Below are 26,034 nucleotides of genomic sequence, written 5' to 3'. Positions count from 1 at the left end.
TCCTGCAGATTTACAAGCTCGCCATGGCCCGAACAGCCGAGAAAGCAAGAACTGCACTCAACAGCGGCATATTCACAACGAATTGTGCCCAGCTACCGGCCGTCACAACACTTGTGGGGGCGGTCGAAGTCTATATTATTATTCATATGATCAGCAAAAGAAGGTCATATCTCAGACGAAGGAAGGTTTGTTGTGAACAGGAAACGTACCGCATTGCCAGTCGAAGTCGCCACGGCGGATCCAGCGGCTGTCGCCTGGGCGGTGGCAGACGTAGTAGCGGATGTAGCAACAGATGAAGTCGCGACCTCAGCCGTGGAGGCGGCAGCAGTCGTCTCAGCAGCCCCCGTCTCGGCGGCAATGGCGGACTGCACCGTGGTGCTCTGCGCTCCGGCGGCGGGGGTCGTCTCAAGTCCACATTCAGCGGCGGCGCTCGTCAAGGACGGGCCATAGTACTTCCAGATGTCGAGGTTGTCCTCTCCAGAGCACGACAGGCAAGCGGCGTAGTCGGTCAGGAAGATGGAGTCGCTACAAACATCGCCATTTTCGGCTTCCAACATTGCCTGGCCTGGTTCGAGACGATTGTCTTGTCAGTACGTACATACGATGAAAATAATGATCTTGGAAATTGTTCTTACCGCAGTTATCGTGGCAGTTGTATGACGCTGTACCAACTTCTCGGTCGACCAGCTCCAAAGAAGAAGCAGCGACGACGGCGAGAGAAGCCGCAAGAACTCCAGCGAAGTGCATTGTGATGTTGGTTTTGATTTTTTAAGGCGTTTTGTGCTGTAGAGTAGTGAAAGATGCAGAAGAATGAATGATTGGATGTTGATGCAAGTATCACTGGCGAGCTGGTCTTAATATATACCTAGTCAGTCAGTGAATCGAACGACTTTTAATGCTTGCAACGTCGCTTAATTAACTACAAGGAAGAATATTTGATATGATCGGTATAGTCCCAATGGTTTGGGCGAGTTCCACATGGAAAACGGGGTGCATTTCCCAAGCTAGCCACCGCCGGCTAAATCCATCCGATGTCGGGCGGTGGATATGGTTTGAATTTGCTAACAGTCAGGCAATGTTGGCGTGAGCGGGTGGTGAATGAATGAATGAAATAGACTCGGATCTGAAAAATGGATTCGCGCATGAGTTCGGCCGAGTCTAGTTCTTCGAGCTTGGCGCATACTACCAACCCCTTCGAGGAAAGTTGACGAGCCAACACTCACACCCATATGCCTGCCGACAAGGCACTGAACAGGTTGTGAGCCAATATCCCCGGCCAGTCCGGAGGCTTCATGTGGGGCTGATTCGGATCTGATAAGATAAAAATCCTGGTCGCATAGGCCGGGCCCGGGTGTGGGTGTGATTCTGGGCGGATCTGATAAGCAATGGTGGTGGTTCCAGGACCCTCATAGGTTATTTTGATCAAGTGATTCCCCGGATCGGCTCGGCTGAAATCGTGAAATCCAATACATTCAGGTGTGCCAAGATCTTGTCCTTGTTCCAGTGTGAAATTTTTCATCAATGGAGTGGCAGTTCAAGCATTTCTAGGCTGTTTTCAGTGGAGCTCAGCGGTGGGCCTGACAGTCTTGGCTTCGGTGCATTGGACGAGGTGTCAAATCATATACGATCGATGGTTTAAGCGAGTAGATTGTAAATGGCGGTTAGAATGCTTATTGCCTCAAGCAGAGACCCCTCACAATGAGTCAAGTCGAATGTTGCTGGTCCGACAGAATGTTTGATATGTCCGAGGGCGTCGCATGTTGGGGATAAGAGGGAACTTTCCCCTCCTTGCCGAGATTACTTCAACCCCCCAGTGCACTCCAGATTAAGTTCTCGGTCGGATTTGACTTCACACATAGGTTACACGATTTTAATTTCGTTCTCCTAAATCTTTGTTCCAAGTACAACATGGTTCAAGCTATGCTCAAGTCCTTGTTTGCTGTCGGCCTGGCCCGGCTAGCCATGGCTGCCACGCACGGCGAAGGCGCCGAGGGCTCGGTCATGGGTCCTGTCGCATTCTTGTGGCCGGATGATCGTCCATGGAGCGCCGCCTACGACAACATCGGTCCTTGTGGAAGTTCCACAAGCGTCGGCAACAGGACCATCTATCCTCTGTGTGAGTATTACACTTCAAAGATTTCACTTTATGCATTTGAAGCTGACTTGATCCCAGCGCAGGGAGAGGTGGCGCTCACTATTGCCGACGAGGCCTACAAGGTCGCATTTTACATTGCATTTGACAACGGTCAGCATTAGTTCCATCGATTCCGTGACTTGTCTTTGACTAACAACTTATCGCATCAGATCCTGATGAGGAGAGCGAGTTCACAGAGCAGGTCGTCAGTAATATCACTGAGATTGTCCCTGGCCACCAATGTTACAAGATTGCGAGTATCCCGAGTACTGTGACCGCTGGTACCAATGCAACTATCCAACTGGCATACTGGTCCACGTACGAAGACGAGAATAATGGCAAGAATGAAACCTTCTATGCCTGCGCAGATATTGTGAGTGTTTGAGAGACAACAACAACAACCATTTACAATGAACACCATCACTGACCTCGTATTAATACAGACATTTGTCGAAGATGCCGACTTTGATCTATCCGTACCATGTTTCAACGTCACTGCTTCAGAGTTCGACTCGGGAAGCTCGACAACGACAGCTGGAAGTTCTCCCAGTGCTACATCTACCAGCCAGACTGATTCCTCCTCGTCCTCTACCTCTTCCTCTGGAATTTCTACCGGGGCCAAGGCAGGAATTGCTGTCGGAACTATTGTTGGATCTCTGGGGATTGTAGCATTGTTTGCTTTCTTCTTCCTCCGAAGAAGACGGTCTGAGCCTGCAGCACACGAGATGGATGAGCGTGGCGCACAAGCCGCTGCCAAGGGACCCGCATCCGTCCGATCTCACGAAACTTAGGTTGAGCGGAAAGTGGGAGTCAATAATTACTTTACACGACGAGGATGTGACAGATTCATGCACTTCTATTCTAACAGTCTCATTGAATTTGTATCTCTGTAAGGTTCATATTTGGACGAAGATAGCCGGAGGAATGGAATGAATTGCTCTCATATGAGCTTAACCTTTTTGCACATCCTGAAGTTCGACTTTGCAAACGATACTGAAGTAGCTCTAGCTTGGGCTACATCCAGTCACTAGACAAATGTCGCAACCAGACAGTGGGTCTTTGTCTTATTGAAGACAATGCACGTACTAATTGAACAATCCAGGATATGTCTCGTCACCATGATTCAATTATTCTAGTTCCGCAACACTGCAATCAGGAGATGGAAAAGATGGATATCTCTATTGTGCATCGATGCAAACGACCAGTTTTTATCCTGATGCAAAGTCTGACTGTACTTGTCATATCACACCTGAGCTAATCTGTGAAGGGGGAGAAGAAGACGAGATGATCGAGCGAAGCATTGAAAGATATTCGAGTTGATCTCTTGTCTACAATAGAGAGGTGCTAAAGAGCTTTCTTATATACCCGAGCAGGCGATCCGCGGTGGGTACTGGCTACGTCGGTACGACATTGTAATACTTGAGAATATTTGCAAAACTGATACCGACTACCTTTACTGATTGATGTTTGATCTCGCCTTTATCCAACATCTAGTTTTCGAAATTCCGGAAAGCTTCAAAGCCATCGCACGCTTCTCAGGACTCGCCTGACGAGCAAAATCCCCTTCTAGTCTAATCTCTTCACAAAAGTCTTTCAGAGTCATTACAAGCTCTGATCTGACGGTCTCCCGTGTCTTCCACTCTCTGGATATAGCCTCCAAATGTGCATATCGCCCACGGGGACGTCTGAGGGTGGTGTAGCAGTAAGTTACCCATGTCTGACCAGGGATGCAATCGCTGCCATGACTCGACACTATTTTCTATCTTGCTCAATCGTACTGAAGAATCCTTCTCGGAGATGAAAAGGTTTACAAGTCTCAAAGGTGGTGCTTTCACCACTATACCACAATATATTATTAAACGTTCTTGTGTGTACTATAGGTGCTTATCTGACAATCAGAAGCCACTAGCAGGCGCATGTAGACCCTCGACAGGACTTTGCATTGTTCTATAAATGGTGCACGGAGAGGGAAGGTACCAAAGGACAAGGCGCGGTCGATGCCTCGGGACTTGAGGGCGCGGCAGAAGAAAAAAAAATGTACGTAGCGCTCATAGCGGTAAAGTCAATAATGTGGACAGCCTCGGTCGGGTTGGCAACCCGGGTTACCATCGCGCCGGAGTATTAAAGACATGCAGGAACAAGAGGGGGGGAAATGACATGTTCATCCCGTCAGGATTTCCAGATGACTGGTAGCGTGGCTTTTGCTATAGATACAGTACCTGTGAAGTGGGTGTTCAGGTCTGAATTGGTGAGGTATAAGTCTAAGGCTATGCGCTTCGTGACGAGCCCCTCTTTCCTTTTATCGTTAGCGTATTTATCCCTGGTTCGCAACTCTCTATGGTTCCTGCAGCTAAGTCTCCCATTCCATCCATTGTGCCCGTGATAAGAGTCCTTGACAGTCCATACCTCCTATCTCCTTGATTGCACGTACGCGGCTTTTGCACAATTGAATAGTGTTTTAAGCATAAAGTTAAGACATATGATCGTGTGGATTTGGTCTAGGCGCTAAGATCGTGCATCTTTGTTTACGCGTTACTCATTTACCGAGATTAGTAGTGAGTATAGATAGCGCCTAGTAGCCTATATAGGTAGGTAGGGTCTTGACGTTGCATGTCGGAAAAAATACTTCTATTAATATTTGTATACCAAAGGTTATAACGGGCACGTGGTTGTGAACCATCGTTCGGCGCTCGGTATTGCGCTCGGTGTTACAGTTGCAGTAACGTGTATATATTTGTATATATTCGTTTCAATGGCGCGCACAATGATAGGTCCAATCAGCAGTCCTTGTGTATACTGTTTAGTTTTTGCACAATGAGGTTCATCTCTTGTCTCCAACTCCTCGTTACTTGCTCGGTGGCTTCACCGTTGCTTGGGCTTGAGAATGCCGCATTAGAGAAGCGGCAGGGAGGGCCGCCGCCGTCTCCTACCAACGGCAATGGCGTCACAATGGTCCCTCCGACCCAGAACCCTACCTTGCCAGGTTTTCCGGGAGGCAGACCGACTCTGGCCCCAGGTCCAAGTCCAACTCGAACTCTCGGGTCTCTCCCTCCCTCGACAAACCAACCAGCCCCGCCATCCGGTCCCGTCGCGCCATGCGCTGGAAATACTGCCAACTCTAGGTCTCAATGGTGCAATTACTCGGTAGATACCGACTACACCAATGTGGTACCCAACACGGGCCGCACGCGAGAGTATTGGTTGACCATTACTGAGATCACCGCTTCGCCTGACGGGTTCGGTGAGTGCATCATTGTGGATTCAAGTGCTAGTAACTTACTTACATGTCTCTGCCAGCTCGCCCTGTCATGGCCGTTAATGGCACCGTTCCAGGACCCACGATCATTGGTGACTGGGGTGACACAATGGTTATTCATGTCACCAACGGCCTGCAGACGTCTACAAACGGAAGTTCTATCCACTGGCATGGAATCCGTCAGAACTATACTAATGAGTATGATGGAGTACCTTCCATTACCCAATGCCCAACGGCCCCAGGCGAGACCATAACCTACACTTGGCGGGCGACACAGTATGGTACTTCGTGGTATCATTCTCACTTTGCCCTTCAGGCTTGGGAAGGTGTCTTTGGTGGGTTGATCATCAACGGGCCTGCGACGGCAAACTACGATGTGGACAAGGGCACTATTATTCTGAGTGACTGGAGTCACGCAACTTCTAACTCACTCTACGATTACGCGCAGACCGTTGGACCACCTACATTGGACAACGGATTAATCAACGGAACCAACACGTTTGATGGTAGTGGAACGCGGTTTACTACATCATTCGTTTCAGGAACATCCTACCGTCTTCGGATAATCAACAGCGCCATCGATACTCACTGGAAATTCTCCATTGACGGCCACACCTTGCAGGTTATTGCAGCAGATTTTGTTCCCATCGTGCCGTATACTACAAACTACATCAACATTGGAATGGGTATGTACTTGATCTATTCCAGCTCCATTCATACACAGCTTTGCTAATCGTCATTCGTCATTCAGGGCAACGTTACGACGTCATCGTCACAGCAAACCAAGCTTCAACAGCCCAAAACTTTTGGATGAGGGCCATCCCTCAAGAGGCATGCTCGTCTAATGCCAACGCGGACGACATCTTGGGTATTGTAACGTATGGCACCGTTCAAGACCCGACTACAACTGCCTGGGACTATACCGATGGTTGCGATGATGAGACCATGGATCTTGTGCCGCACTTTGCGCAGAATGTAGAAAGTGCCGACATCCAGACCAGCGAGGACGTTTCAATCGGCGTGCTAGGCAACCTCTTCAAGTGGACCTTGAACAGCACTACGCTGTTGACCGACTGGGGCGCGCCCACCTTGGGCCGCGTTCTCTCCGGCGACACTGTTTTCAATGCTCAGGACAACATCATCACGCTCCCCAACAAGGACGACTGGTTTTACATTGTCGTGGAAACCCAGATTGGTGTCACGCATCCTCTGCATCTTCATGGTCACGACTTTTATGTTCTCGCCCAGGGGACAGGCAATTTCACCAGCGACGTGACGTTGAAGACAACTAACCCAATGAGACGAGATGTCGCCATGCTACCATCCGGTGGTTATATTGTGATGGCATGGAAGACGGACAACCCCGGAATCTGGCTTATGCACTGCCATGTATGTATCCTCATACCCATTATTTCTGACTCCATGCAAGACTGGCTAACAAGTCTAATTGACAGATTGGATGGCACACTTCCGAAGGGTTCGCGTTACAGTTTGCCGAGCGTATCAGCGAGATTGCAAGCTTTACAAACACTCAGTATATCGAAGACCAGTGCAACGCATGGAACTCGTTTAAAACATCGAAAGGAGTGGTGCAAGAAGACTCGGGAGTTTAGAGGCTGCGAAAAGCGCTTATATGTAATGTTAGGCTTGGAGTTATGCTGGTTGTCACAGTTACATGTTGAGAGGGTAGAAAGTGAATAAATTTGTTTCAGTCTATAAACGAAAACCGAGCTCACGAGCTCAAATTATAATGGTAATCACTAGAGAGAAATCTGTTCGCCTAAATCGCTCTTAATAATAACACTTATTAGTTATGAATACTAATTAGGTAGGTATATAATGTAGGTACATACTATGCAGTGTTACATGGTTATTAATTGTGGGGAAGTATTTTTCCTCCGAAGAAGATGGACGATCTGAGTGCAACACACGAGATAGATAAGCGTGGAGCACAAGCCGCAATTGAACATGTACAGTATTATTGTTATTTTACAAAACCTGTCAGCACTGGTCAGAAGAGACTTGAGTTCCACCATAGAGCTATCAAGTCAAGAACTCGACGGCCCTCAATTAGCAGCGTTCAGCGAGCATCATTTTGAGTCAGATCCACCTGTGATCTACAGCCCCCAAGTTTACCTTCTAGGTAGGTAGTAGACTCATAACCCACACGGGCGCACACGCCAGGTCTTCGATTTAGCACTGACGGGAACAACCACATAAAGTCCCTTGAATTTCGCATAGCAAGCACCATCACGCTGTGTAGAAATTAGATAATTTGTTATACTGCATATTTGTTCGCAAAGAAGATTGGCTCTGATGAAGACACATACTTTTTTGTCCCCATCTTCATAATCACGTGACAATGAATTCCAACGCGATAAAACACGCACATTTGGGATCCAAACCCATGCTCGTAGTGGACTCGACAAGTGCTACTCCTTGGTGATGCCCTCTCATCCGCACTCTGGCTGGTGTCATCACCAACCCAGCCGCAGACTAGCCTCTGTATGGACTGTATCTTACGGCGCCACCACAAACAAATGGTACGACAATAATCATGCTGTGCCAAATTTGCGAAGCAGGTATTAGAGATGCAGCTCTTCGCCTGGAAGAAACGCCAAAGAAGTCCCACCTGGAGGGCACGAGTGGCTACGAGAGAGTCACAGGAGACACCCAAGTAGTGGTTCAGCTGCATAGTAGCATTGAAGGTCTGCATAGCTCAATCGCGACAGGCTGTTTGTTCTGCCGAAACTTGTGGGTTCGTCGCTTGTACGAAAGGCCCAGCCTCCAGGGCAAAGACGGACGCATCAATCTTCCATTGCTCGAGCATATCACAACCGTCTTTCGGGCAGAAGGCCAGGCGATCACACAAATGACCCTCGAGACCCGACATGATTCCATAATAGTCGAGTTTTCCGATCATGGAGACTGGGGTTCTAATGGCATCAAGTACTTCATGTCAAGACTGGACCCGATTGAATTCGACAATCATGTCGAGTCACCAGTCAGTGAGTTGCATACTTCAACAAAAGATTCGGTCTCGCTATGGCGAAAATGGTACACTATATGCAAACAGACTCATCATAATTGTCGTTTGTCGGAACAAAATAGTACCTTTAGACCCAAGAGGCTCATCCAAGTATATGAAAAGGACTCCGAGGTTTGGAGTCTGGTAGATGAGACGATGGGCATTGTTGAACCTTATGCAACTCTAAGTCATTGCTGGGGAGCATCTCAACCCAGACGCTTGATGAAAGAAGATCTTCCTAGGTTCAAGGAGAGAAATCTAGTGTCGGAGCTTCCAAAAACCTTTGTGGACGCGATTGATGTGGCCAAGTCGCTCGGAATCTACTATATTTGGATCGACTCTCTTTGCATCATCCAAGATGATCAGGAGGATTGGAGGGAGCAGTCGTCGTTGATGAGATCAGTCTACACCTATGCGGACTGCAACATTGCTGCTAGCTGGTCGACGGGAAGTTCAGGGGGCCTCTTTAGTACCAGCGACGCGGCTCTCAAGGACGCAACCTATATCAATCTCGGCTTCGAGTTTCACGGTTGTCCAATGTACCAATTCTCGCGCATCTCTTCATTCGAGAACGACGTTGTCAATGCGCCGCTGAACACCCGAGCTTGGGTGTCGCAGGAGCGCTATCTCGCACGGAGGCAATTGAGCTTCACAGCCAGTCAGGCGTACTGGGAATGTCCCGAGCTTGTGGCCAATGAGCAGTGCCCAAGCGGCCTCACCGACAATCTCTGGACGAGGCAGCAATCTCTCTCTATGTGGAGGAAGAGGCTGGTTCCTACGAGTGAGGAAGACTTTAGGCGCATTTGGTCTAATATCGTGGAACAATATTCGGGGTGCGCGCTCACCAAGAAGACGGACAAGGTCATTGCTCTGTCGGGCCTCGCTGATCACCTCCAACGGACAAGGCACCATACCGGTAACTTGTATGTCCAGGGTCTTTGGAGTCGCGATTTTCACCGGCAGCTCTGTTGGACCAGTCACTTTTCCGAATCCAAGCCAAAACAATTGGATAGGTCCATTGCCCCGACATGGTCTTGGCTGAACCTTGACGGAAAAGTGCAGCAAGACGATGCCTACAACAACCCGTGGGGTAAGTATCGGATACCATGGGTTCAAGCTGAAGATGACGGCATAATCACGACAACCGACGGTCCTTTAAGTCTCACAGGCATTGCGCTCTTTGGGACTCTTCAAAATCACGATCCCTTTGGCTCGGGTCGATACGAGGACAAGGTCCTGTTATCTCGTCCCTTGGAATCTCCGGGACTCGAACCGCTGTTTTCCCTGGGGGGCACTTTTGACTGGAACGTGTCAGAGTGGCCAGGAGACGCTGCACAGCCCCGGGAGCTCTGCTTCTTTATGGTGAACATGAGCCTCGTGACGGAGGAGATTCATGGCCTCATCCTTTGGCAGGTACCCTCGGCTCAGGGGCATGTGGCCCATGTTAGGTTGGGTACCTTAACGTTTGCAGGCATGCCTGGGCGCCATACCACCTCTAGAACGCCTCTCATGCAACATATAGCAGCCCGTCAAGGCCTACCACGCTGTACAGAGGTAATCCAAAATCCAGGAACGGAATTTGCATTCGCGGGGGCCCATGGGTACATGAAGACACGAGAGCAGCGTGCTGAGAGAGTCCGTTGGGAAATGGATCTGAATCGCACGGATATGAAGGACCTGGTGTACACTGTTCATATTCAATGACACAACCATGTCGTTATTCCGAACAACTCTAAAGGTACCGCTGTTTTATCCTGGATCTTTGTCATGATACGTGTTTTGGTACTATGACACTGGGCCTTTACGATGTCCCTTTACTGGCTGCATTTGGACTGAGGTGAGGGAAATATCGATCTCCGCTTATGCTTGCAGTCAACAGAGGTCATGTACAAGTATTCTCAGTTCTCGTAACAATACGAATGAACAGGACCCGATATGGCTGTGAAGACAAGTCGTGACTAGGTAATCCTTTTGGTTACGGGCCAGGCACGTTCCGAATGAACGTGCACGATTCTTTTATAGGATCACAACCGCCTGCGGTGACAAATACATTTATCATATATGGCCTGGGTCTCGGACAATAGTATAGGTTCGTAAAGCCTTTGCGCTTGTCATGGCAGCCGCTCCGAGCAAATTCGGACATTATGCCCGAGCGGATTGATCTTATCTGACAAAGCCACAGTTTTTGCGCAATTAGCGTCCTTGACTAGGACTTTTTCTGAGCCTGATTAATTCTGCTGCCTGCTGCGATATTCAAGTTGCATATGCATGTTGGAACCCAGGGGGGAAATAGAGGTGAGATGTGGTGGCAGTGCCGCAAGGTGTAAAGATCCGAGACCCCGTAGATATATGTCTTCAGCCGCGCGGCGTTTGCTGACCATTGGGCCCAGATTGGCTTAGCATCAACGGCGGGATCCTCCCAAGCTGTTGGATCCTCCTCGTACACTTCGCATTTTTCTCGCATTGCCTTCGTATATTGTGGATCGGGCATAGCCGCCATATATTCCGCTACTAAAATGCTCTGTTTGCGAATACGCCCCATACGCGTATTGGGCCAGAGAAACTCTGAACTCGGTTACCAATTTTCAAATATCCCAAATTTGATATAAGCTGACGATATTCCGGATTCCATCATGGCTCTCGAAATCAATAACATCACTGCAAGCTCGCAAACCCGATATTCACCACGATCGAAGACGTAACCGACATTGGAATTATCGTAGATTTCCCAACGACTCCTTCTTTAACCCAATATTCCAAACGCAACAATGCTCGAGTCGCGGCACATCGACGAATTCAGGTACTATTATTACGATCCTTCAAAGGCAGCCGCGGCAGTATTCGTGACCTTGTTCGCCATTTCAACTTTGTTGCACCTCTTTCAATTGACACGAGCACGGACATGGTATTTCATACCGTTTGTTATCGGCGGCATTTTCGAGACGATAGGATACGGCGGTCGCATAGGATCGGCTCTCCAGACGCCTAACTGGACACTCAGCCCATACATCGTACAGACGCTTCTCCTGCTAGTCGCCCCAGCACTGTTCGCAGCCTCGGTGTATATGATCCTTGGTCGCATCGTCCGGCTCGTGGACGGTGCACGCAACTCGATCATCCCAATCCGATGGCTCACGAAGATATTTGTCACGGTGGACGTGATTTCGTTCTTGATGCAGGGAGCGTATGTCTCTTTCTTGCCATTCCTAAACCCCAAGTTGGAGGAAAACGTATAGCTAATAGTGTCGATTATCAGTGGAGGTGGTCTGCTCTCAGCTGCCAAAGACTCATCTGGCCTCCAGACGGGCGAAAACGTCATCATCGGCGGTCTGGCCGTCCAGCTCATTGGCTTCTCCGTCTTTGTCATTGTCGCGTCCATCTTCCACGTGCGGACAGTGCGACACCCGACGGCCGCGTCCAGCACCGTGGCGGTGCCCTGGCAGCGGTTCATGTTCGTCCTGTACGCCGTCTCGGCCCTCATCCTCGTGCGGTCCCTCTTCCGTGCCATTGAGTACGGTCAGGGCTTTGGCGGGTCCCTGCAGCACTCCGAGGGCTGGCTGTACGGCTTTGATGCGACGCTGATGTTCATTGCCATGCTTTTGTTGAACGTATGGCATCCCAGCAAGATCATTTCAACTAGTAGTCGAAAGTCGCTGGAGGCCGGAACGGAGGGAGGCTATCAACTCCAGCAATGAGACGCTCGCGGCAAAAACAGATCGCCATTGAGCAAATCGCATATATACATAGCCAGCACCCACCTGTGTCGAGCATAGCCCATACACGATCGGGGGCTCATGTCAGCAGCACGACCGGAAGCAACAACAGCCTGGAAATTTGTGAGGAGTTTCAGAAGCAGGATATCCTAACGTGAAGAGATGTCCACCAATAAAGCCTCGAGAGTCGCCTTTGACGAGCGATCCTCAACAACGTACGCTCATCCTATCCGTACTCTGTACTCCAAGAATAGCATAAAAGTCGTTGAAGATTTGCACGATTGTTGGCCTCGTCTGGACCATAGCTTGGCAGCCTGGTCGTGTGCTAACAGGAAAGATATTTGTTTGCGATAGAGGTAGGATTCACGTTTAGCCTTTTGGGGGTGGGGTGTTCGTTCATGTTAGAGTTTTGATAGAGTTCGAAGTGATTTGCGATTGACGCTTCATTTCATCCGAGTATTGTTTGATACCCAAATAGAGTAGAATAAAGATGACGCCAAAGGTTTCCACGTACATCTGATTGCTATATCCCATGCACGCCAGACTTATTATGTTTATGTCCGCCGCTGAAACACATTGAAGATGCACTTCTACCTACATTGCATAAAAATAAACGCAGGATGTATCCTCTGAGCAAGTAAGGTTCGGCTGCCGTGTTATTTCCATACCGGTTATTTTTGAGAGTGCTTCCGTGGTACATATCTGGATCAGCACCAAACGATCTGGGGATCGTCCAAGTCGAAAGATTACTAAATGCGAGACGTGACTGGAGGTTGTGCCAGGCCACATGACGATCAGCGACTAGCTAATCAAAGTGCAGCAGCTCCTTTGCGTACTTTTTCAAGGAGTGCTTCTGAAGAGCCGCACTTCACCTGGAAAACATACATGTTGATATGCGGCGTGTTGTTTCTCAATACGGCATCGGTTCCAACTTCCAAGGGTCAGAAGCGTAGTGGGACTTTGGACGGGATGATTCATTTGGAGGATCAGATCTTGCAGGCGTGTTTTCTTCAACGATTCCAACGCTTCCCAACAGCTCAGATCCGCGCCGAGATCGACCGGGATTGAATTTCGCTTCCACTTTAGCGCGCCCAAAAAGGGCACACTAGGCCCTGACAGCGGGGAGAGGCTCGGGCAATTTTAGCAGTGAATCCAGGGGAAATCCATTGAATATTGCTGGTCTAGGCCTGGGCCAGAAGCCCCTCCAACCCTCTCCCCTCAGGGCCGGTTGGAATGTTCTGGGCGTTACCCTGGTGTAAATGAATGGAGTTTTCAGCACCACAACATTGAACATTTGCATGAAAACAATTTTCAAGAAATCAACGTTGCCTGTAAGAAACGAATACTGATGAGGTCAGTCAGCATCGGAGATGGCGGCGACAAGTCTCAATCAAAGAAAAGGGCATGCTGGAGTGCATTGACTGCATCTTGCACACCCGCCCAGGGGAAGCACTGGGGATTTGGAAGCCGTGCAAGCTTGACCAGGGCTCTGCTTCGGTTGCTTGGCAGCAGTTTTGCCGATGGGGAAGTTGGGTCCTCCGGTATCCATTATGACTTCATCACGGACATGGCCAGCTGATTCGGAAGGACGGCTGGTTGTTTCCAATCTTTTCTTGAGACGAACTCGGCACGAGTCAATGGGAAGATCGGCAGGAATGTTATATTGAAACACTGTGAGAGAATGAAAGTTGCTCGGCCGGTTAATGACGCTGTTGGTAGGCATGTATGTGTGAGTGCAGTGGTTGGTTATTTGGCAGTCAAGGAGGCAGTGCAAAAAAAATGTCTACAACACATTACACTACACTACATTACATACCCGCGCGCATCTTGCATTGGCATTATCGTAGACCAGTAGTACGTAGTCTGTTCGAATCACATGGGACCACGACAAGCGACAAAAGCCCACATCTCATTGATCTCTGGCACCACTCATCCCCCTCGTCTGGAACCTGACAACATGTTTTGCATAGCGGAGTAAACAAAAAGTGTTCGTTTCCAAGATTCCGAAGAATCCCACACATAGACACACGCCTTGCGGAGCTCAGTAGTAGTGTGTGTGGTATACGAGTTGAAACAGGTAGACTGAGGCAGTGTTGTAAGCCAAGAAGAGCTGGGACGTCTTCCCGGCCTTGATTAGATGAAGGGGAGATGATGATTTCCAGTCGTTTGCTCGCCTCATCCCTGAATTGTGCATAGCAGAGATTTAGTGGCTGGATCAGCAGCCCACCATGGGCGCGATGGTTGTCTGCTAGAAATGCTAGAAAAAATTCCAAGTTTCCTCCTTGCCTGATATCCGCACCCTGCCGCCATAGCGCCCACCCAAGCAAGCCCAAGCACGCATATTTTTGCCTTGGCGCTTGGGAACAGGATGCGGGAGAATCGCTCGCTTCCCCCGGGGCCACCCCCCTGCTACCCTCCACTAGGCACAATCCCAGCAATGGGGTAAATGATGACCATGTTCGTACTGTGAGCCGCGCCCACGGCAATGGCATGGCCAACTGTGTGTGTCATGACCTGATACTGTTGCAAATTCATTTCCAGTCCCTCACAGTCGGCCCACAATAGCCTTGCTTGACCTCTTATAATACTACCAAATTATTTTTGATCGTTCCTTTGGGAATGACCCGATGTTTATATGCAAGGGGAGATTTGTCCAAAGTCGATTGACACGGCCGGAGTTGGCATATCACAGAACGACGCGCTCAGGTCTGGCTTTTTGCTCCAGTGTTTCGTATCCGCACGCCCAATCTTGAATCCAGCTCTGTGCTTGGCAGCTAAGGAATAACCTTAGCAATAGGCTTGAATGGTGGACACACCCCTCCGTCATTACGGTCACCACCATCTTTTACACTCCACTAAACCCATGGAGATCCAAGTTTGGTTGCATACGGTACCTACCTCATACTTTTAGCACACACACCATTGCTGCCAATCAGGCGATCCAGAGAGGGGACGGAGGTGATGATGGGGGGTGTGTAGACATTGAACTGTGCCAAAATTCATGCTTGCTTGCTCTTGGCACTTGTCCCGAGTGCATCGCTCCTGGCCTTTCTTTCTAGAAAACCTAAAATATTCGGGTTCTCAACTTCTCGACACTCTTTCTCTTTCTTCTCATTGATCTCGCTCTCTCCACCATACAATCACTTTCTTCACTTTTGGTGATTTCTCACACGGCAACTCTCTCGCTTTGTTGCCTTTTTTTCCTTCTTCATTTCATCATAGAATCAAGACGCCTTTTAATTGCCACTACCATCCATTCGTTGTCGATACTCGAGCTTCGCACATATCGTATCTCCTACGTCTTGTGGTACCAATTGAAACCTCGAACCAATTAAACTTTCTACGCATTCGAGAGGCTTTCGAATCTATTCACAATGAAGTCGTTCGCTCTTCTTACTCTGGCAGCTGCCAGCATCGTCAGCGCCACACCCACACGCACCGAGAAGGAGCTTCCAAAGCGCGCCGACTCTCTTCCTACTGTCACTGCGTCGGGCAAGGCTTTTTGGACTGGCAGTGATCGTTTCTACATGCGAGGAATTGACTACCAGCCCGGTGGTTCCTCTGGAAACTCGGATCCTCTCGCTGATACTACCACTTGCAAGCGTGATATTGCCAAGTTCAAGGATCTTGGTGTCAACACCATCCGTGTCTACATGATCGACAACTCCCAGAGCCACGACGAGTGTATGCAAGAGCTGTCCGATGCTGGCATCTACCTTGTTCTCGATGTCAACAACCCCAAGTACTCGATCAACCGTTATGAACCCGCCGCCTCATACAACGCCGTCTACCTTCAGAGCGTCTTCGCCACCGTCGAGGAGTTTGCCAAGTACGACAACACTCTGGCTTTCTTCTCCGGAAACGAGGTTATCAACGAGCAGGCCAACTCAACCCTTGCCGCCCCATACGTCAAGGCCACAACCCGAGACATCAAGCAGTACCTTGGCTCTCGCGGTCTTCGTGCCATTCCTGTCGGATACTCTGCTGCCGATGTCTCGTCAAACCGTGCCCAGACTGCCGACTACTTCAACTGCGGCTCTGACGACGCCCGCAGCGACTTCTTCGCATTCAACGACTACTCGTGGTGCTCTCCCTCGAGCTTTACAACATCTGGCTGGGATCAGAAGGTTAAGAACTTCACTGATTACGGTCTTCCCATCTTCCTGTCCGAGTGGGGTTGTATCGCCAACCCTCCCCGTTCATTCGAGGAGCTTGGTTCTCTCATGAGTGATGACATGACGGCCGTCTACTCTGGTGGTCTTGTCTACGAGTACAGCAAGGAGGGTAACGGCTACGGTATTGTCGAACTTAATGGCGACGACAGCGACGTGACCGAGACGGACGAGTACGATAACCTCAAGTCTGCTCTGTCCAAGTACCCTGCTCCTACTGGTAGCGGTGGTGCCGTGTCAAGCACCTCTGCCGCCACTTGCCCATCTACCGACGATGACTGGCAGGTTGATTCGGATGCGCTCCCCGCTATTCCTGACGAGGCCAAGGACGTAAGTGAAAACCTCCAAAGCATAACAGATGTCCTTCGAACTGGTTTGCTAACTGATTGCCCTAGTACATGACCAACGGTGCTGGTGATGGTCCCGGCCTGTCTGGCGATGGATCGCAAAACGCTGGTTCTACGTCGACAGGTACTGCAGAGGCCGGTTCCGGCTCCGTGTCTGCCACCTCATCGGGTAAGAGCGACGGTGGTCGTCCGGCACCGCCCATGGACCTCAGCTTCTTTGCTGTGACTGGTGTTGTGGGTATGTTTACCCTGGTCGGTACTCTGCTGCTGTAAGGAGCGAGAGACATTAGATTCAATCTGGCACAGTGGGCGTTTGGGTAAATGATATTCAGCAAGCTTTCGATTCAGGTCTCAAGGCGAGGTCTCATGAATGAGGTGCATTCTCCTCAGGTGAACTTGGTAGGACAGGAAGTCCACCAAGATGATAAAAAAAACATCATCATAGTCGTAATGGATAAGCTGCGGCTGGCATGCAGTGTCGTGCCATGGATTTAGGCGACATACATAATGAGGTGATAGAGGCAGGATTTGTACATCTCGTCCTGGAATTAAAAAATACATTTTGATAAGAACATATTAATTCTTTGATCCTGGCCATTCCTGTTGTCATTCTTGAAAAATGCACCCCACAGTTTACTCTAAGCAAAGCAAATGGCTTATGTCACGTGCAAGCACCGTGCAAGGATAATCATGATATGTAATTGCTATTAGAAATTTCTGTCATCAACTTCTCCTGACATGTGAAGAAAATAGATCGTCCATTGCCGCTTTCATATCGTAAAATTAGGATCCAAAATCTTTCTATACATAAGCCCAACCAAGGAGATCATTGAATCGTGAAAAATCGTTACTTCGTCTCTGAAAACCGTCATCGTTCGTACCCATGAAACAAAAATGTCACGTCCAGTTTCCCTCCATCACATAATCGTAACAAGCAAAAACATGATCAATATTCCTCATCATCCCTCCTATGTCTCCGTTGCTGTTGACGCCTCCGCCGTCGTGCATCGCCGTCATCATTGACATGGTCCCGATCCTCAATCATCCCGTGCCCGTGCCCGTGCCCGCCGCCGCCATCCCCGCCATCCCCGCCCGAGGAAGATGGCAAGCTTGTAAGTAGATTACCAATCATGCCCATCCATCCTTGTCGGCCTTGCAGTAGACTGCCGACACCCTGTGCCATCCTATTGACCATTTCGGGATCGGTACCGTGGACGCCCCAAGCGCCTTGCACGTGCGGACCGTCGCGGGTGCGCGGGCGATACTCAAAGTCGCCAGTCCGGGAGTGCCAGCGCCGGGGGTTGTTGGCGTCGACGGGGCGCCCGGCCGAGTCGAAGCGGTCTGGGAGAACCTCGACGTCGTCCTCGTCAGACAGTGGCGAGCCATCCCGGCCGCTGCGACGGCGACGTTGCACCAATGGTCGGTCGGACGAGGGGTCCGAGCCCGATCGTCGTCTGTGCATGCCTGGCCGTCTAGGTCGAATTGTTTGGGTCTCCGAGTCAGAGTCATGTTGGTTCTCATTATTTGGCGTGGCGGCTCGTTCCTCATGGTCGGCGTGGTGCTTTCTCAGAGTGCGGCTTGATTGGGGAGAGAGCGGAATAAAGCAAACAGACTTTGTGGTAGATGGAGTGGGGTTCTCGACAGTGGTGCTGATAGATGATGAACGGGACGAAGAACGCCTAGGGACATGATGTCGATCTCGAGACCTTCTTACACCATCTGCCATGTTTCGTTAGCATTAACTTGCGGGGATAAAGACGACCAAACGAAGGAAACTAAAACAATAGACTCCTTCTCTGAGGTACTGGTACTACGCACCTTGTGCACTAGCGCCCCTCATACTCGGGTCATCGTGGGGAATGGAAGTTGGAATATCATCCGCAGGCGGCTGACGACTCACATTCTCTGGCCCGGTGGGAGGGTAGGGGTTTATCGGGCGCCCTGTTGGTCCAATGTTTGGTGGTGGGCCAGCAGGCGGCGGTGGCATGTTGGTGAAGTCCTGTGGATTATAATGAGATGGATGAGGAGGCATGTTGGCATAATCTTGAGGGTTGTATTGCCCCGGTGGGGGTGGGTAGGCGTTGACGTTCATGGAGGAGTTGTTCCCGTGTTGAGTGAACCCACTAGGACCAGCGGCTGTGGGAGGTTCCTGTGGGTAATATGCCCCTCCGGATGCGGTTGGTGGTGAAGGAGGCGCTTGAGGATCGTATTCGCCTCCCGAATAATAGCCACCAACAGCAGACTCTTCATCATAACCTGAGACGTCGGTTAGTATCTTCCTCCTCCATGACTTTCCTGCGTCGGAGACTTACGCCGTCGGTCACGTTCTCTGGACTTTCTGTTGCGTTTACGCTCAGCTCTCCTTTCCTCCGACTCTCTCCTCTCAATCGATCTGTCTCGGGATCTATCTCGAGACTGGTCTCTGGGCCGATCCCGTGATCGGTCACGAGATCTCTCGCGCTCTTTCTTGACGTCGTTATACTTCTTGATGCCAATTGCTGCAGCGCCGGCACCAAGAACCCCAGCCGCAGCTTCACGAAGGCGGCTTTTACTCCTCTTTTGTTTCACATCCCTCTCCGGACTCACTGATGCTGAGCGGTGACGGTGACGATGGCGTCGCTCTCGTGGTGGGTCTTCATAATGCGAGGGTGGAAGAGGAGTGGCGCCGTATTCAACGAGGCCTAACTCTGGATTAGCGGCATCTCGTGAGGTGAAGCTTCGTGCCCTCGACCTGCTGCGGCTGTGGCTACGGCTACGCGAGCGACCGTATCTTTGGCTTCTGTCGGAATAGTACTCATCGTCGATGTCTCTATCGTGGTCGCGTGCTTGATCTTTCTTCTCCTTGTGACGCTCCCACAGCTTGCTGGCTGCTGCTCCAGTCAGACTAGCCGCCGCAATTTCAGCTCCTGGATCATATCAGTGGAAGTTGTATTTCAGAGTTGCCGCAGGCTTTACGCACCAGTTCTGATCCTAGACTTGCTTCGGGAGCCTTTCCGGGATTTGCTACGATAATGCTGTACAAGCCCGGCAATGGCGCTGTCACGAGAGAATTAGCTGATCTGCACAACTTTTTAAGCACCTTACACATCTGTAGACGCTCCTGACCAAGGCATAAAATGTTTGCAACGCAAATTACAGCACACAGATTTTGAGTGTGTAAGAACAAAAGACTCACCCAGTTGCAGCGGCCGCCTTGGCCATACTTGCTCTGCTGCGGGATCGGCCGCCAGAACGACTTCGGGAAACCGAATAATCTCCAGAATACCGTCGCCCTCTGCTGCGGCCTCTTGTCGCTTCCTCCTTTTCGATTTTGTTGCTCTGCATGTACTTGAGTCCACCAGCAACAGCGAGTGCGGCAGCGCCCTACACATATCCTGGGTTAGTGATAGATCGGAATTTGGGTATTCAGGAGGCCTTACAATAGCCAGACCAGTGGTTAATCTGGACCGCGACTTTGAGCGACTTCTGTGACGACGGTGATAATCGTCGTCATCGTAGTATCGGTCGTCATAATGCTCCTCGTAGGCGCTGCGAGCCCTTCTAATCACTTCAGTACCCAGAGCACCGAGTGCAGCACCAGCAAGAACCTTCTTGCCACGATTGTCTTGGAGGTCACCCTCGCGACCACGTCGACTGGAGACCAAGGCAGAGATTCCGGCTCCTGCGAGAGCGCCTTCGGCTAGATGTCTCTTTCTGTGGTGATCAGAGCTTGTGCTGCGCTCTCGCCGGATGATGGTCCTTTTAACGTAGACATCCTCGTCTTCTGATGGATAGTCGCGGCGACGGCGATCATACCTTTCCATGGCATAGTCATCGTTGCGCCGCTCCTCTCTGCGGTAATAGTACTCCTCATCTCGTGGATCACGGCGAGCGATCTCACGATTGTTTTCCCTCAGCACAACGTATCCAGGTTCTGCCTGTCTGTCAATGATGACAGGAGGTGGTGCTGGTGCCTCCTGGACAATGATTTGCTGGGGTTCGGGAGCCTTCTGGCGAATGACAATTGGTTGAGGCGGTGGATCAGCCGGAGCATAATATTCCACCTCCTTGCGATAGCGCTCAATGTCCCCGCCATGATGATGGTGGTGGTGATCGTGGTTGTCCTCGTGGTAGCGCTCAATACGCTTTTCGACCTTGACGTCGTCGACGTGGTCATCAGATCTACGCTCGACCCGTTTTTCGACACGGACGTCGTCGACGTGGTCGCCGTGCTCCTCGGTTCTGTGCTCGACTCGTTTTTCCACACGGACATCGTCGCGGTCATCTTCCCAGGGCATGCGCGAGCGACGGTCCCAATCTCTCTCTCGTGGGGACAAAGGTGTGTCCCGCTGTTCAGTCACCGTCTCTCGAGTCTCGCGAACGACTCTATCGCGGCGCTCAGGCTCACGCTCCCTCTCAATGACTATATCACGTTCGCGGCGTTCCGCAACTCCACGAGAGTATTCAACATCCCTCTCTTCATAGCGGTACCGGTCGTCGCGATCGCGATCACGGTCCCGGAAATCGGATCCGTCGCGTTCAATAACCCTCTTCTCCACAACGGTGCGCTGCACAGGAGGGTCAAAGGCCGATCTGGGGCGCTCGGGAAGGTAAGTCTTCTCCACTCGCTTGTCAACCTCTACGACTTCCGCAGCGGGACGACCAACGTGCGAGTGGGAGTCTCGATAATCGTCTCGGTATGAAAAGGTAGATCTGCGATCATCGTCAAAGTCGTCATATCGCTTGACACGGTCGACTCTAGTGGTGGTGGTGGAAGCGCCTCCGCCGTTGCCGCCCACCTTGTATCGGCGGACCGTTGTGCTCTTGTACTTGTCGTCATCGGAATCGTCTTCTTTATACCGGGTGGACCGGTATTCTTTCTCGTAGTAGGCCATGATGCGCTACTCCCGCCGTCGGGGGGAAACTTGTTGCACCGAAACAAAACCAAACGATTTGCGCGGCAAAAACAGGCAGGAAAAGCGAGGGGACAGTACTAAGCAGAATGACAGCAAGGAACAAGAACCGGGCTGCAAAAGTTGTACTGGGAATGCAGGATTATATCTGGGAAGGCTGGCAGAGCAGCGCAGTGAGTGAGTGACTGATGCTAGCATGGGAACGACGGCGGCATGCGGCAGGGCGGGGCATTTTGGAGGGGGGGGGGATGTCATGCATGCATCTTTTTGGCCTTCATCAGCGGGGCTCGGTTGGGCATGGGCGTGAGCATGGCTCATGAAACTTAAGAAGCCATGTGTGCCTTGGGTGAGGATATAAACCATTTATGGAAAAGAGCATAGGAATTCATTTCACATCAAACGAATCTCTTTCTCATCGACCAGCGAGGGCAGTGTGCAGTGATACTGGTGATACAAACGGTGCGTGGGCTCTACCATCTACTACCAGGTCACCATCTTCCTAACGGACGGGGCGCAATACATCAGGTAATCCCCCACTCCTCCTCCTCCTCCTCCTCCTCCTCCTCAATTGTATGGGCGACTGCCGCGCCATGTTTAATTTACACAGGATACAACAGGCAATCCAGCCTCGCTATCAGCAGGAACCGGTCTGAAACAGGTGAGGGAGTCCACGGTCCCCATCACTACTACTTATGCCAAAGGTTCTAATTATCGCCTAGCTGTATTTCATCTCTGATGTTCATGGGGAAGAATCCATTCATGCCCAGCAACAAAACTAATAATATTGGCGGTCTTGTTACGCGTGGCGCAGCTTTCACACACTTCCCGTTGTAGTCTTGGAGTCAAAACCCGACGGGGTGGACGGGAGCGCCCACACGCTATCCTGCCTACCTGACCTACTCTTTCTTCTATTTGATTCTGACAGCTGCCTAGTCTAAGCCCCCAATACGGTGAGAAGTCCAGAAAGCTGATTTTAAACAAAAGACTCTGGCTCTTTCGCGAAGCTGCTGGCTGGTTGGGAGGTAGTCCGTAGGTCATCTGCGGTACTGGCTTGCATAATTGGCGGAATAGAACAGTCAGATGGCTGCCCCCAAGGCCGGGGCTGCTGACAGGCTACGAACTGGATGACTAGGCCCGGCGACAATCCTGGCGGTTGCGCAGCGTGCTTGACCACGATCACACATGGGACAGTGAGAGTAACATTGAAAACCAGGGAAATGCCGTATGGGTCGCAAACAAACATGTGCCTTGTCCCAGTCCCACTTGAATGGTTTGTCTCGATGGTCGCCGGGCCTTGGTTCGACTTCTATTCATGTCTCGGTGCTTCTTTGACTGCGTTGAACCCTGCTGGCTGGGCATCGAGTTGGTGTTTATGTCGTCATCTCTTTCCCAATCGGGACTGTGGGAAACTGCCCACTTGGCCAGTGCAGTAAACTAGCTAAACCACCTGAATACCCAGCATAGTTCAATGTTGGGAATGCGACATGTTCCTGACCATGGCAGAAACAAAATAAAGCTCGTTTGTTTTGCTTAGAAACCCAGACTTCAAGAACCTCGGGCGCACGGTAAGACAGTTCATGAAATAGGGCGAGTGAAAACACCTTTTGAATGCAAAGTTCCTTGCTTGTTTGCTCAATCAATAGATGAGTGTGCAAAGCTGGGTTCCACTGAATAAAGACTGAGCACAGGCCCGCTACCCGAGCCGCCGAGTACCCCCACATGAGCTCTCCCACCAGGTCAATCAGGTCTAAATGCCCCAACACAATTATTACACCTAAACACCTGAACACCTACCTAGGTGGGTATGTAATGTATGGCTGATACGTATGTGACTGAATCACTATCTACCTGTATACTTGCAGTAGATATGCCCTGCCTACGATTTCAGCGATGGCAATGTACTTGTGCAAAGGCTGATGCATTAGGTATTATTGCGAACCTGTTTTTGTGGGTTCGGTAGAAGATGGACGGCATCAACGGGATATTGAGTCGTCATATACTAGGTCTTGTTTCTTGTGTCAAGGAATAATTAAATCTACCATCATTGCGGCAAGCGCATCGTCGACATGACTGACAAGACGATTTCGCTCTAGAGTTCGGCCTACGCATAAGCAGGAAACTACGAGGCATGTCGACAATGACAACAACACAGTCCTTGAACACATGAATGGCAAGGACGGCCGTGGAACTTCTTTGGTAAAATCAGTAATGACTCTAGAAGATACAACCTCTTAACAAAACTCATATCCTCAACTGGCTTCTGTCTTTTTTCACCATCCTCATTATCACACATTCCCTACCTCTTCATCCCTAAACCCTACCGATGAAATATTCTTTACATCTCTCTATGCACTGAGGCCATACCTCGGTGAGTCAAATTTCACAATGCAGCAATCAGATCTGGCACAAGAGGTCTTCTCTTCCTCGCGGCCGAGCCTCTACTCAAGAGAGTCCAACCCTTCCCTTAGAGTTGTCAGCAATCGCACGCCATCATACCACTCTGACAGGGCCCGAACCGGATCTGTTAGACACTCTTTGCTGGAAGGTGGGAAAGCTCGCTTGGACTCCTCTGATATGCCTGTACCGCCTATCCTCACTCGAATGAACTCGACAGATACAATTACTCCAATGGCCTTGAAGAAGGATGATCACATTGAGCACCATAGGGCATCAAAAGTTCGTGCTGCAGATATTGATGCTGATCAAGGCTACTACGGTGCATCCAAAGTCCGACCGGCCGCCATGGAGCCTCCTGAAGTGCCAAACATCAATAAAAACCACCACAATACCCTTTCTGAGAACCAAAACGGATACAAGGGGGCCTCCAAGGTCCGTCCCGCGGATATCGTTGAACAAGAGAACTCCCTAGGCACACCCAGTGTTCGCTCAATAATGCCTTCCTTTGACACGAGACCTAGTCGTTATGGGCGCCCTCAGTATGAATCAAAAGTTCGTGCATTGTCTGACGAGACTATTCTCTCATCGGACGATTCAATTCTCGGCCACGGGGATGCCCATGGCGGTCATAGCTGGGTTGGGAAGGTTCAGTCTTTCCACAATGCGTCATCGAGACCGGTGGTTAGCAAGAGACTGCAATCGATTCCTCATCTTGCATTTTCCGAGATCACAGAGGATGACTCACAGGCAGAGGTGGGACAATCTCAAGCTACTTCATATTAGGGATTCCTGCCTGGAGTCACGGAAACCCCGAAAGATAGTCCACAAAGGGGAAAGTTGCATCAGGCTTCGTCAGTCTCCTTTGTCGAGCCCGGCGCTCAACTAGACTCTGTTGATATGCAGGAGCCACACCCAACCAACAGTGTGAATCTACCACAGCGCAGTAGGACTCACGAAAGCCTCACACGATCGCTGACAACCCAACTATTAGAGGATTCTGAGCATCGATCGCACCCTCAGGCCTGGGATCCAAAACGCACCACAGAATGGATTCGTGATCTCCTCAAGTCGAGAAGATCCAGCACGGCGCTAACCCAATCTCCAAAGAAACACCATCCTCTTCAACAGTCTCATCATGATTATCCATATCATGGCAGAGGTTCGCCAATGAGCAGAGTGACTACATTCTCTGATCAAAATGCTGCAGATGCAGACGCCATGGAACAGGCCATGGAGAACCTCGAGCGTCTTCTAAGCGAGGCACTTGAACTCGCCAACGAAGTAGCTGAGCACGACCATGCGCATCTTGATGATAGTTTTCTCGAGCCTCCTATCCCCGAATCACCCATTGCAGAGGACTCTCAGGCCTCGAGTGTTCATGAAAGCCTTCCCCAGCACTCATCAGCTGACGATATTCCTTCAAGGCTGTATGCACACAGCGGCAACGTTCGAGGCCCTGTACTCTCATCAAAACCATCAAGTCTGACACGACAAAACAAAACGTCCTGCGAAGACCCATCGTTACCTCTCCCACCGCCCGACCGAGACTTGAAAAGGGATTGCAAAAATTCCTCTAGGCTTGCATACGATGAGGATGATTCAGGAACAATCACTCGCCATCGAAAAGGGGCGGTGCCAAACAGTCGTGAAGTCCGGGAATACATACGCATCTTCCACTCGCCGCCCATCACACCGCGTGTGGGGTCACAAGGTATACAGAACCACACTTTCCCGCAAGTTATAGCAACCACTTGCGCTGTTCGGGATGATATAGCTGCCAGACGAAGGTCAACGGAGATGTATAGCTTAGATGGTGGGTCTGACGACATTGCCGATTTCTCGCCTCCAACTCAACACGTCCAAGAAAGCTCAGCACCGAGGAAACGTAACGGTTTCGCCAGACACTTGAAAACTCACGGCGTTACAAAAGTTCCCGCAGAAGCTCGCATCTCATCCAAGTCAAAACGCTCAGAGACCTTGCACAATATTAGCCTTAATGGACGGTCTCATATTAGTATTCAAAATGCCAATTTCAGTTTGACGAAGTCACATCGTCGACAGCCAATCGCCCGCGACTAGTCACTAGCGAGGAAGA

At 50.4% G+C, this 26,034-nt stretch overlaps 9 protein-coding genes across 9 annotated transcripts; 7 read left to right on the top strand and 2 right to left on the bottom strand.

Annotated features, from left to right (window-relative positions):
* Positions 1-10: 10 nt before the first annotated feature.
* On the bottom strand, positions 11-747 carry PFICI_13412 (uncharacterized protein; the record flags this gene model as incomplete). Its single annotated transcript, XM_007841993.1, has 3 exons — positions 11-130; positions 210-565; positions 636-747. 3 exons carry the CDS (start codon positions 745-747, stop codon positions 11-13), a joined length of 588 nt encoding a protein of 195 aa, XP_007840184.1.
* Positions 748-1,908: 1,161 nt separating this feature from the next.
* Positions 1,909-2,925, top strand: PFICI_13411 (uncharacterized protein; the record flags this gene model as incomplete). The annotated part of the gene is made up of 4 exons (XM_007841992.1): positions 1,909-2,116; positions 2,174-2,245; positions 2,305-2,507; positions 2,578-2,925. 4 exons carry the CDS (start codon positions 1,909-1,911, stop codon positions 2,923-2,925), a joined length of 831 nt encoding a protein of 276 aa, XP_007840183.1.
* A 2,023-nt stretch (positions 2,926-4,948) lies between these two features.
* Positions 4,949-7,003, top strand: PFICI_13410 (uncharacterized protein; the record flags this gene model as incomplete). The annotated part of the gene is made up of 4 exons (XM_007841991.1): positions 4,949-5,375; positions 5,432-6,076; positions 6,142-6,779; positions 6,845-7,003. 4 exons carry the CDS (start codon positions 4,949-4,951, stop codon positions 7,001-7,003), a joined length of 1,869 nt encoding a protein of 622 aa, XP_007840182.1.
* Positions 7,004-7,947: 944 nt separating this feature from the next.
* Positions 7,948-10,122, top strand: PFICI_13409 (uncharacterized protein; the record flags this gene model as incomplete). Its single annotated transcript, XM_007841990.1, has 1 exon — positions 7,948-10,122. The coding sequence occupies one exon, from the start codon at positions 7,948-7,950 to the stop codon at positions 10,120-10,122; it is 2,175 nt and encodes a 724-aa protein (XP_007840181.1).
* Positions 10,123-11,186: 1,064 nt separating this feature from the next.
* On the top strand, positions 11,187-12,113 carry PFICI_13408 (uncharacterized protein; the record flags this gene model as incomplete). The annotated part of the gene is made up of 2 exons (XM_007841989.1): positions 11,187-11,602; positions 11,675-12,113. 2 exons carry the CDS (start codon positions 11,187-11,189, stop codon positions 12,111-12,113), a joined length of 855 nt encoding a protein of 284 aa, XP_007840180.1.
* A 3,392-nt stretch (positions 12,114-15,505) lies between these two features.
* PFICI_13407 (1,3-beta-glucanosyltransferase gel1) lies at positions 15,506-16,923 on the top strand (the record flags this gene model as incomplete). Its single annotated transcript, XM_007841988.1, has 2 exons — positions 15,506-16,633; positions 16,699-16,923. The coding sequence occupies 2 exons, from the start codon at positions 15,506-15,508 to the stop codon at positions 16,921-16,923; spliced, it is 1,353 nt and encodes a 450-aa protein (XP_007840179.1).
* A 673-nt stretch (positions 16,924-17,596) lies between these two features.
* Positions 17,597-21,524, bottom strand: PFICI_13406 (uncharacterized protein; the record flags this gene model as incomplete). Its single annotated transcript, XM_007841987.1, has 6 exons — positions 17,597-18,369; positions 18,469-18,906; positions 18,963-19,556; positions 19,610-19,686; positions 19,826-20,013; positions 20,070-21,524. The coding sequence occupies 6 exons, from the start codon at positions 21,522-21,524 to the stop codon at positions 17,597-17,599; spliced, it is 3,525 nt and encodes a 1,174-aa protein (XP_007840178.1).
* A 2,403-nt stretch (positions 21,525-23,927) lies between these two features.
* On the top strand, positions 23,928-24,722 carry PFICI_13405 (uncharacterized protein; the record flags this gene model as incomplete). The annotated part of the gene is made up of 1 exon (XM_007841986.1): positions 23,928-24,722. One exon carries the CDS (start codon positions 23,928-23,930, stop codon positions 24,720-24,722), a length of 795 nt encoding a protein of 264 aa, XP_007840177.1.
* Positions 24,723-24,836: 114 nt separating this feature from the next.
* On the top strand, positions 24,837-26,018 carry PFICI_13404 (uncharacterized protein; the record flags this gene model as incomplete). Its single annotated transcript, XM_007841985.1, has 1 exon — positions 24,837-26,018. The coding sequence occupies one exon, from the start codon at positions 24,837-24,839 to the stop codon at positions 26,016-26,018; it is 1,182 nt and encodes a 393-aa protein (XP_007840176.1).
* Positions 26,019-26,034: the final 16 nt, after the last annotated feature.

The sequence above is a fragment of the Pestalotiopsis fici genome, assembly GCF_000516985.1.
Source record: "Pestalotiopsis fici W106-1 unplaced genomic scaffold PFICI_Scf_11, whole genome shotgun sequence".
Taxonomy (NCBI): Eukaryota; Fungi; Ascomycota; class Sordariomycetes; order Amphisphaeriales; family Sporocadaceae; genus Pestalotiopsis; species Pestalotiopsis fici.
The sequence above is the reverse complement of the archived record's forward strand: the minus strand, read 5'-3'. Positions and strand labels throughout refer to the sequence as shown.